Below are 12,340 nucleotides of genomic sequence, written 5' to 3'. Positions count from 1 at the left end.
CATCTTCTGGTATGACAAAAATTGTCTTAAATAGAGTGAAACTTCGTTAACCCGGGAGAGGGCGCGCTGCGGAGAAATCCTCCGCACTTATATTTTGTTTGTACGAGAATGTGACTTTGATCGAGTCGCATGTGCGCTTGTCTTATTATTCTCAGGGATTTTGGAAACCAATTGTCAAGGTTAGTTTATTTCTATCTCTAACTCTCTTGCTGTGGCGATTGTTACTGTTAGGTATTGTCATCGTTGCGGAAGTATTCTCCACGCGCGACTCTTGCTGACACGTACATTGTTGTGTTTCAGTGTGTGTGACTGTGTTTGATTCAGTGTATGGTTTGATTTACTCTTTGTGCTTTATCTTTCACTACCATGATGGATATCAACGAGGAGGAAAGGATTAATAAACAACTTATGAGTGTGGAAAAAGAATTAGATCGGAATGACTCACTTTTACGGGCGCAGATTTCGACTCGACGGCTTCATTTTGATGGAAGTGAAGATGAACCTGATGAAGATACTGAACTGACTGTAGATTCAGAAGAAGAATGCGTAGCAGAAGAAGATAAAGTTGGAGAGTGCTTATGAGACGGATAGTGAAGTGTCAATAGACTCGGAATATGAAAAGAATAGTCCACTGCATACCAGTGAAGCCACCCTACAATACACTGGCAAAGATGGCGAAACTGTTTGGAATATTCATTGTGCTAAGAAACGTGGTCATGCTAGGAAACGAAATATTGTAATTCATTTGCCGGGCCCTAAAGGGGAGGCTAGGAATATTCAAACGCCTTTAAAAGCGTGGGAGTTATTTTTTCTGAATAACATATTGGACGATATAGTAACTTACACCAGTATATGGCTTGAGAAGAAACGTCATAAGTTTCAAAGGCACCGTGATGTGAGAGAGACTAATCTTGCAGAAATTAAAACCACGATTGGACTTCTGTATCTGGCTGGAGTACATAAGGTTTGTTGGATCATCTGGGACATCGGGTTGGTTGGACGGTCCGTTGCACACTCGTCCCCAAGTCGGTCCACTGCAGATCTAGCAGCACATACTGTCGGGCCTCATTCTTGCGCTAAGCTGTATAGAATGTAAATGTGATATGAGTTCATATCAACGTCTTCCACAATTCAACAGTCTACTCGTGTAATTATGACTGCTTTCAATTACGTTCTATGAAATTCACTACTGTTCAAATATCAGTTCTGCTTTAAATCAATACAGAATTCAGATTCTTTCCGCTTTTCTGACGTTCTTTCTCTATTAATCTTGTTTCTTCTTGAAATTCTCTTAATTATTTGGCAATATTATTCTCTTCGTCAGCGAAATGTATTCCGGTCCTTGTCTTGCCTGCTAAGTCTTCCTCCTTTTAAAATTATATTACTGCTCTTCTGTAATGAATACGTAATATCTTGTTATATTTTCCTTTTTCAAACAGTTATCTGCAGACTACCTTATTCGTATTCAGCCAATTTCATTGCGATCCTCCATAGATTATGCCTACGTCAAACTCTCAATCTTTTGCAGGTAATTGTGATGATAATAATAATAATAATAATAATAATAATAATAATAATAATAATAATAATAAATATATATATATATATATTTTTTTTTTTTTCCCCAAACCACTTAAAATTTCAATGTTCTTATCTTCCACCGCCTTTGTGATTATGCTCTACTTCTCAGTGTTCGGCCCTCTGTGAACTTCCGAATCACAGTCTGCTTAGCATGAATTTAGTCTCGTGTGGTCCATATATCTATTTTGACGCCATTTTATAACACGACAGAAAATGCAATGTTACGTTTAAACTTAGGTTCATTGTTTAGAATTCAGTCAACATCTCTTGTTCACATTTATAAGAAATAGGTCTGTCATTTTTGTTTAAAAATTAATCATTTTGGCACTTAAGTTTTAGCTTGTCTATATACATAAGTAATGTAAGTATTTTGGTTGAATAATATGTTGCAGCCGGATAGACAAGTTTTAATGTGGTCTGCCACCTGGCCTAAGGAAGTACAAGCTCTGGCTGAAGACTTCTTGTCTGACTATATCCAGATCAACATTGGATCTCTCAACCTTGCTGCCAATCATAACATCATGCAGATAGTTGATGTTTGCCAAGAGCATGAGAAGGAACTGAAGTAAGCATCCATTTCTTCTTTTTACGATCAAGCATGCTGGTGACCATGTGTGAATTTTGATTCATTCTTCTATGTTTCCTCTTCCGTCCTTTCCAGTATTCCTTTATTGTACTATGCTTTATTCTCTCCTCGGACCACTTTGGATTAGGTTTCTGTTTCATTCTCCCTTGGAATCCTTCCATTCTTAAAACTTTTGTTGTAAAGATCGCTTTCTATAGCTTCCTCTTCTCTTATTTTATTTCTTTCTGAATCTTTCTTGACCTCTTGTATCCAGCTCGTTGACTTTTTCTCCCAAAGGTACTTGAATATTTGTTTTGCCTGTTATCATCCATTCTACAGATACGTCAAAAATAGCAAACTCCTTTTTCTTATTTTTTGTTAATGTTCTGGCATATATACTTAATACTACTTATTTTCCATTGTTCTGTTGTTTTCATTGGTCCTAAAATTATCATGATTCTTCTTTCTAGTACTTTCACTTTATCTAAATTATAGTTCAAAACTAGACATTCACTAGTGTATAGACGCTATTGTAGTGCCTTATTTTAACACATTGCTGACCGGATGCTTGAGCTTGTCACATACCCTGCGGACTGGACATTTTTCTACTAAGCATACTAGGGTGCACTTGATTATAAAATGTACATAAATATTAAACCAGTCAAGATTTTATCTTTCAAGTTGGTATGAGTACTCATCAATGCCCGCAGTAGTACTTCAACATATTGAAACAGGAACGCCCGTACCTCAATTTTTCGGAGAGCATGGGTAACGTCAAGGCGTGTACGGCTCATACTTACAGAGTATGAGAGAAGGGTAGTGAAATAAATTTATGATTAAAGTGGAACTTGCAGTTTATTCAAGAGATAAGCAAGGGAATTATATCACCTTTTACAGATGTATTGTGAGATTGCCCTTGAAGGTGTGGAGGCGACGTTGTTCTGCGGCGTCGGCGTCGTCCCGCGTCATTGGTGTTGTCTCAGCACTGGACATTGACGGCGATTCGAACCTGAGGCAGATCGTGCAGCGTGAAATAGTTAAGGAGCGGAGAAATGAAGAACTTCCGCACAGAATGTCAAGGGAATCTGGTGCGACACTTTTCTACCGCACTGCGAATTAAGGCGAAGCACTGTTGAATAGTTTCCACAGTAAATGGTGTTGGACGCACTTTTGAAACAAAGATGAAATCAGTCACAGTTCCGTGAGAATAATCCAGTAGGAACCATCGTACTTGAAATAATAAATAATGAAAGCAATATGGAACCTTCAGAGATGTAATAATTAAGCACTTCACTCAATCTCAAAAAAATAAAATTCTTTGGATACAGTCTCTGCACTGTATGCAATGAGTACAGCACGCACATTCTCGTTGAAATAAATTAGAGCTTCTACGAAAATATAAAGAAACAGTTTATGACAGTCCAAGTTCTGTTATGTCATAATTTCTCGGAGGCAAGGTTATTACTGAGGCGTAATTTTAGACAGTTTTATTAGGGGAATTGACATAGTCTTTGAATGAAATGGAGGTTGGCACAGTTCATGCTAGGAAATATTAACACTGTTTTCACGCTGAGTGATAGACACAGTCTTTAAGGGGAAAAAAAGTAGGCACTGTTCTTTACCAAAATAACGTGACACTGTTCGTAAAAGAATTGTTCAGTCGCTAGGGCACAATTTTACAAGATAGCTTAACACGGTAGAGGAAACAACTACAGCACAGTTTCAAACGTACAGTCTCTTTAAATTCACAATACAATTGCACAGTTCTTCAGACTGATAGAAACGAAAATAAGCTTTTTGTTCACGCGCAAAGTCAGTGTCCACGGAGAAGGCTTTCAACACTAACACTTTCGAACCCCTGTACTCATCCAGACAGAGTAACGAACTGTATAGCGAGGCGACGATGTGGTTGCTCGCACTGAGTGACGCACGCACTCACCGCATACTGCACACTGCGTTACTCAAGGCTGGCGACTCCCTTTTATTGCCGAAGGTCGGATGGCGTGGTTGCGCATGTGGGCATCTAGAAAAATTTATATCTCGGCCATCCTTCCGTCGATTTACATAAAATTTTGGCTAGCAGCATTTATTGTTCAGGCCTACAAGGTGACGTTCTCGAAATTATGATATTACATTCAGTTCATGGTGAAATGCCATAGAACAAGAGAGAACCTTCGGTGTGACGTCACTTGGCCTTGGCTGGCGTTCTGGAGCAGTGCTAGTTTGCATGCTGTCTCCCACAATGCCTGCACGCTCGGTGCTTGTTTTGAATGCATACAGTCGGGTGTTGGCTAGTTCCTCTCAAGAAATACATCAACGTGAATGCTCGCAGGGCATTCCCGTTTCAATATCTTAAGATAAGCAAGCAAATACGTGTTAATTCAACAACACATCATTAATGTTTACATCATTGTCGTCGTCAGTCACTTGAATAAATAAGCACACTAGGTAAATTACGGCATGTAGAGGCTTGAATATCACTTCGACTATCACTCTCACATTCGGTTTCCACTAATTCATTATCCCTAAATCCATTTGAACGATCACCGGCATATAATTCTTATCGTCAGCTAACACCGTATTCCGCGGGCGCTCCATCTTGTCATTGACTGAACCGGCAGAAAGAAAGAAGTTTTGAAACTAAATCAAAGAATAAGAGGCTGTAAATAAACTAAAAGTGGCAGATATACATCTACAATTTATTATACTCTATGTGCAAGTTCAAAATAGTTCAATATATGGTCAAAAGATGTCACAGGAAGACCGAAAACAATGTTGTGAATGAAACCGAGATTTCTCGGTGCTCGTCACCTACCGCTGGCGAGCGTACTAAGAGATTTCTCGGGGTCCGTCACCCATGTGTTAAGATTCTTAGATTAGCATTTCTGGTTGTAAAAGTTGGTGATGTGCTTTCCATCTTAAGTAACCTTCCTTCAACAGCACATTTTTCTAACCCATTTTCTTGCATTCTCTCTCCCAGGTATTTCAATTTCTTTACTTTCTCTATTTGAACAATGTATTGCAAAGATTTTGGAGGGGTTTTTTCCCCTGCAGAGATTCTCAAACCCGTTATATTGCCTGTTTCTTCTAAGAGACTGATTTGTGTTGTTGCATCTGTCAGGCTGTCTGAAAGCATAGCAAAATCGTCTGCAAATGCCAGGCAATTAATTTCAAGGCCTTTGTTTTTTCTCCCCAAATTTATAGGCAAAATTTTATGTTTTTTCAATTTTTCATTCCAAATTCTTACAATTTTCTCTAGGATACAGTTGAACAGAATTCTCACTAAGCCATCAACTTGCCGTATGCCTGTGTTCACCTTGATAGGTTTTAATATTTCACCCATAAATTTTATTTTTGAAACTGTATCTCTGTTTCCTGTATTAGGTTTGCTAATTTAGATTTCACTCCAAATTCCTGTATTGTTTTATCTGAGGTTTCTCTATCAACAGATTCAAAGGCCTTTTTAAAATCTACAAATGTTGCTACTATGTCCTTAAGAGTTCAACATTGAATTACAGTGGAACCTCGATTATCTGTTCCTGGAAACAAAGTTTTTCTGGGTTATTAGTTCAAATTGTGGTCCCGGGATCATCCTAATTAAATCACATGAGAATTCCGCATCCAAAGAAACTATTTCCTGAATCAACCATCCAGAAATTTCAGTCCCATCAACACTAAATCCTTGATCAACAATTTTTCAAGAAACTGCATTTCATGGAAAGATGGCTACAATATACTTTTGGATCTTGGCACTAACATCCCGCCATTGCAATAATTGGAGCAATTACTGTACTGGAAAAGTGATGGGCGGTGAACGTGCACAAACGACCATCTTAGCATCGTATTCGAGTGGTATTGTTTAGAGCATAGGTAGGCAATGAGAGAGCCCACTCCGTGAGACAACTGCACGAACGCGGGAAAAGCCGAGGAGCCGGGAGCAGCTAATATTTTGTGCTCTAAAAACTAGATGGTGATATGCAGAGTCAAGGTGCAAGCATAGCGACAGCATTGTACCGGACTGAGTATATTATGTTTACACAATACAATACCGTAGCGAGGTACAGTGCATTGTGTAGTTAAAATTATTACTCATTTTGTAGACGGTATTGCTGCTTTCAAGCAAATGTTGGAGATTTGGCAATGTCAGATGTTGAAAGGTCAGTTAGCCCATTTTCCAACATTGTCAATGCAGAAATCTAGTTTAACTCGGATCAGTTGCAGACATTTTCAGGTACTCTTGCAAGTCTTATGAAATAATTTACCATCTGATTTACAGATTTGGACGATTTATCAATTGATCTGAAAGTGTTTGCTGTGCCCTTTTCAACTGCTATAGTAATTGATGTTCAGTCTGATCTAGAGTGAGAGTTGCTCACAATTCGATCAGATAGTGAACTGAAGACTAAATATGAATCTCGAACAAACCTATTACTTTTTATCAACATTTTTTTGCGAACAGATTTCCCAAATATGCACCAAATGGCTGCTAAACTTTATGAATGTTTGGCTCAGCATATCTTTGTGAGAAATTGTTCTCTCTAATGAAGGTAAATAAATTGCTACGAAGGACTGACACATCTCATTGTCATTCTTCGTATTGAAAATGAAAATGCAAGACAGATTGCACCAAATATAACTAGTTTTCTTCAGCGAAAAGATATCCACTCCTCATCTGCTGAATGAAATTTCAGATATAGAAGAACACATAAGTTAGGCCTATGTTTTATTTATGGTAAATGCTATTTATTCATGTAGCTTATTTATTTCTGTTCTTACCCTGGAGCTAGTTTTTTGTTCATTATTTATGCTGTGTTCTAAAAAAGTTTTTATCTTAGCTTATTGTATTTTCAGGACTACAGGTAGTAGTGAAGTGTTTATGTACCAGATGTCAAAGTAATTAATTTTGTTTCCTAAGCATAAGCTAATGAAAGGAATATAATTAAACGTATTTACTTAACACCATAATCTAATGCACTGAAAAGAACGACACATTAGATACACAAAAATATCACTGTTTTAAATGTTTTGATATGCGGCTTGTCCTCAGTTGCAACGGCAAGCTGTGCAAGCAGCTACAGGGCTAACTTCAGTCAGAGCGCATACTCTGCTCTTTATGCTGCCTGAGTTGGAGCACTGCTCATTGAGCTGAATTATGCCCAACTCTGGTTTAGAGAATCCTTGGAAATCATAAAGCAGTGTGGGGCCACAACAATTGGAAGGAGACAGAGCGCATTTCGACAGCTCTATTTGAAGACGGAATGAGTTTCATCAAATGTTCGTACTTGTAAAACGACATTATGCCCAGGGTTAGATGTATTTTTTCCCTTTTTTGGATAGTATTGTTGAACAGGGTTTCGGCACTCCCCTCAGGGTACTATTTAGCCACTATGCTTTCGGGCAGGAATCTAAACTGTTCTTTCTTAACACAAATCTAGTATTTCATTATCATATACGATTATGTTATAGAGGCCAGAACAGATTTTGCTCCTTGCATAAGACATTATGGGACCCCATCGCCCAGCGGGCAACCACTGCAATCAGTCTCCTCAGTATTGGCAGGTAAACTATAGACTTATTTGACATAAGGAAATGCGTGTCAGGCACAGACCACATCTGGTGCATAACAAAAACAAAGGAGGAGGGAAATGTGTAACTGATGTCAAAGTTATCGCCAGTGAGAGTATGGACAGTGATCGTGGATCGATTGCAGACCTAAATCATGTGGTTAACACAACCTCGAAGAAAAGAAAAAGAAAATGTAAAGTGAAGACTTGGAAATAAGAAGAAACCAAGCTGAAGGAAGTTATAAGGATACAGAGACACTTACCTAAAGGGGAAATGAATACAGTAGAAGAATGGAAAATTTCTACAGATACTTTGGTGGGTGAAGCTAAAGGCCTATGTGGAGTAACAGGATTGACCATGAAAGAGGCACACCTTAGTGGAATGACAGTCAGATTGGCTATAAAAGAGAGAAATTGGGCAAAAAAGATGCTAGACAGAGAAAAGCAAAGAGATGCACGAGGTCCAGGTGGCCAAGAAATGACTTAACTACAGCAACTCTACAGGGAAAAAAACAAACTTACAGCTAAGAGGATAGTAAGAGAAGAGAAAGAGAAAAAATGGAATGAGTTTGTGGAAAAGTTGGAAGAGGACTGCGGAGGAAACAAACTTCTTTACAGAGTAATTAAAAACAAACGAAATAACCTAGAAGACATCAAGGTAATAGAGCAAGACATTGGATCGGTAGTACGAGAGGAAGATAGAATCAGGAGAGAGTTCAAGACTTTCTTTGACAAGCTCTTGAATGGAGAGGCATTAAATGTAATTCAAAACAGAGAAGAATCTGGAAAAAGTGAAGAGCCCAGTAAAAATATGGAGCCACCAATCACATGGCTGGAGATAGAGAAGAGCCTCAAGAGGATGAAGAAAGGGAAAGCTGTAGGAATAAATTTAATTGTGGACATGTTGAGAGCAGGAGGAACCCCAGCAATCCAGTGGCTATGTAGACTCCTAAATGCATTATGGCAGCAAAATACCATCCCAGAAGACAGGAAGAAAGGTGCAATTGTGCCTATATTCAAGAAAGGCAGCAGACGGTAATGTACCAACTACTGTGGCATCTCTACTGTCATGGACTAAAAATTCTGGAAAAAATTAGAACCCCTTTTAGAAGAGGAACAATATGGCTTTAGGCCTAGAAGATCAACAGATTTTTTATTTGCTGTCAGGAGGCTAATGGAAAAACATTGGGAAAAAGAGAAGCCTTTGTATCTATTGTTCCTTGACATCGAAAAGGCCTATGACAACATACTAAGGGAGCTTAGAGTTCAGGACAGTCTAATTTCAAAAGTCAAGGTGCTTTATGAGAAAACCAGTAGCTGTGTAAAAGTCGGTTCTGGACTGTTAGACTGGTTTGAGAAAAAAAGGGGGAGTACAGCAAGGTAGTGCTACGTCGCCCCCATTATTTATGTATGTATGTATGTATGCATGTATGTATGCATGAATGTATTTATTTATTTATTTATTTATTTATTTATTTATTTATTTATTTATTTATTTATTTATTTATTTATTTATTTATTTATTTATTTATTTATTTATTTATTTATTTATTTATTTATTTATTTATTTATTTATTTATTTATTTATTTATTTATTTATTTATTTATTTATTTATTTATTTATTTATTTATTTATTTATTTATTTATTTATTTATTTATTTATTTATTTATTTATTTATTTATTTATTTATTTATTTATTTATTTATTTATTTATTTATTTATTTATTTATTTATTTATTTATTTATTTATTTATTTATTTATTTATTTATTTATTTATTTATTTATTTATTTATTTATTTATTTATTTATTTATTTATTTATTTATTTATTTATTTATTTATTTATTTATTTATTTATTTATTTATTTATTTATTTATTTATTTATTTATTTATTTATTTATTTATTTATTTATTTATTTATTTATTTATTTATTTATTTATTTATTTATTTATTTATTTATTTATTTATTTATTTATTTATTTATTTATTTATTTATTTATTTATTTATTTATTTATTTATTTATTTATTTATTTATTTATTTATTTATTTATTTATTTATTTATTTATTTATTTATTTATTTATTTATTTATTTATTTATTTATTTATTTATTTATTTATTTATTTATTTATTTATTTATTTATTTATTTATTTATTTATTTATTTATTTATTTATTTATTTATTTATTTATTTATTTATTTATTTATTTATTTATTTATTTATTTATTTATTTATTTATTTATTTATTTATTTATTTATTTATTTATTTATTTATTTATTTATTTATTTATTTATTTATTTTATTTATTTATTTATTTATTTATGTTACTGTAGTCACATCCTAGTTCGTGAACCATGGGCAACGGCTGAGTGGCCTAGCAAGTGGTCCTGAGAGTCGGGATACCAGTTGCTATGGAATGGGAGTGGGCATCACGGACATATTCTGAGTCCTGGCCCTCCTTGTGCTCAGGCGGCTAGGACTACACAATTCACCGGTGGTCCATAACCCATTAGAGGAGAGATCCTCACTTGGACTATGTGCAAGTAGGGCAGCATCCTGTTTCATGAATTTACCGAGCTCAGAACACTTTAAGCAAGCCTCGGACCTATGGGAGTAATGGAGTCCCACTCCCATTTGACAGGCGAGGGACTCCTTGGAAACAACTTGGCGAACGAAATGGAATTTGATGGGGAGCTATCAATATTAATGGGGCTTATGGAAGAAAGAAGGTAGAACTTGCTGAGTCAGCAAAGAGGATGCATCTGGATGTGCTAGGAGTAAGTGATATTCGGGTAAGGGGAGATAAGGAGGAAGAGATAGGAGATTATAAAGTGTACTTGACGGGTGTTAGAAAGGGAAGGGCAGAGTCTGGGGTAGGGCTCTTTATCAGGAATACCATTGCACGCAACATAGTTTCTGTTAGGCACGTAAGTGAGCGAATGATGTGGGTAGATTTGTCAGTGGGAGGAATTAGGACAAGAATTGTCAGTGTATTCACCATGTGAGGGTGCAGATGAGGATGAAGTTGACAAGTTTTATGAAGCATTGAGTGACATTGGTCAGGGTCAACAGCAAGGATAGAATAGTGCTAATGGGCGATTTCAATGCGAGAGTTGGGAATAGAACTGAAGGATACGAAAGGGTGATTGGTAAATGTGGGGAAGATGTGGAAGCTAATGGGAATGGGAAGCGTTTGCTGGACTTCTGTGCTAGTATGGGTTTAGCTGTTACGAATACATTCTTAAAGCATAAGGCCATTCACCGCTACACATGGGAGGTTAGGGGTACCAGATCCATAATAGACTATATCTTAACAGACTTTGAATTCAGGAAATCTTTTAGGAATGTACGAGTTTTTCGGGGATTTTTCGATGATACAGACCATTATCTGATCTGTAGTGAACTAAGTATCTCTAGGCCTAAGGTAGAGAAAGTGAAATCTGTCTGCAAACGAATAAGGGTAGAAAATCTCCAGGACGAGGAAATTAGACAGAAGTACATGGATATGATTAGTGAGAAGTTTCGAACGGTAGACAGTAAGCAGGTTCAGGATATAGAAAGTGAATGGGTGGCATACAGGGATGCTGTAGTAGAAACAGCAAGGGAATGCCTAGGAACAACTGTGTGTAAAGATGGGAAAAGGCGAACATCTTGGTGGAATGATGAAGCGAGAGCAGCCTGTAAACGTAAAAAGAAGGCTTATCAGAAGTGGCTCCAAACAAGGGCCGAGGCAGAAAGGGATTTGTACGTAGATGAAAGAAACAGAGCGAAACAAATAGTTGTTGAATCCAAAGAGAAGTCATGGGAAGATTTTGGTAATAACCTGGAAAGGCTAGGTCAAGCAGCAGGGAAACCATTCTGGACAGTAATAAAGAATCTTAGGAAGGGAGGGAAAAAGGAAATGAACAGTGTTTTGAGTAATTCAGGTGCTCATAACAGATCCCAGGGAATCACTGGAGAGGTGGAGGGAATATTTTGAACATCTTCTCAATGTAAAAGGAAATCATCATGGTGGTGTTGCAAAGTCAAGCTCATGGGGAGGAGGAAAATGATGTTGGTGAAATTATGCTTGAGGAAGTGGAAAGGATAGTAAATAAACTCCATTGTCATAATGCAGCAGGAATAGATGAAATTAGACCTGAAATGGTGAAGTATAGTGGGAAGGCAGGGATGAAATGGCTTCATAGAGTAGTCAAATTAGCGTAGAGTGTTGGTAAGGTACCTTCAGTTTGGACAAAAGCAGTAATTGGACCTATCTATAAGCAAGGGAACAGGAAGGATTGCAACAACTGTCGAGGTATCTCATTGATTAGTATACCAGGCAAAGTATTCACAGGCATCTTGGAAGGGAGGGTGCGATCAGTCGTTGATAGGAAGTTGGATGAAAACCAGTGTGGTTTCAGACCACAGAGAGGCTGTCAGGATCATATTTTCAGTATGCGCCAGGTAATTGAAAAATGCTACAAGAGGAATAGGCAGTTGTGTTTGTTTCGTAGATCTAGAGAAAGCCTATGACAGGGTACCGAGGGAAAAGATGTTCGCTATACTGGGGGACTATGGAATTAAAGGTAATTATTAAAATCAATCAAAGGCATTTATGTTGACAATTGGGCTTCAGTGAGAA

The 12,340-nt window shown here is 36.7% G+C and overlaps 1 protein-coding gene across 7 annotated transcripts in view; it reads left to right on the top strand.

Annotated features, from left to right (window-relative positions):
• The window catches only part of LOC136856974 (uncharacterized), a 247,585-nt gene that overhangs the window by 118,784 nt on the left and 116,461 nt on the right, over positions 1-12,340 (top strand). For all 7 annotated transcript variants that reach the window (XM_067135292.2, XM_067135289.2, XM_067135288.2 and 4 more), the window contains one exon: positions 1,974-2,146. In XM_067135292.2, the coding sequence (XP_066991393.1) occupies positions 1,974-2,146 (173 nt within the window). The remainder of the gene's footprint in view (positions 1-1,973; positions 2,147-12,340) is intronic.

Source organism: Anabrus simplex, chromosome 1 (assembly GCF_040414725.1).
Source record: "Anabrus simplex isolate iqAnaSimp1 chromosome 1, ASM4041472v1, whole genome shotgun sequence".
NCBI lineage: Eukaryota > Metazoa > Arthropoda > Insecta > Orthoptera > Tettigoniidae > Anabrus > Anabrus simplex.
The sequence above is the reverse complement of the archived record's forward strand: the minus strand, read 5'-3'. Positions and strand labels throughout refer to the sequence as shown.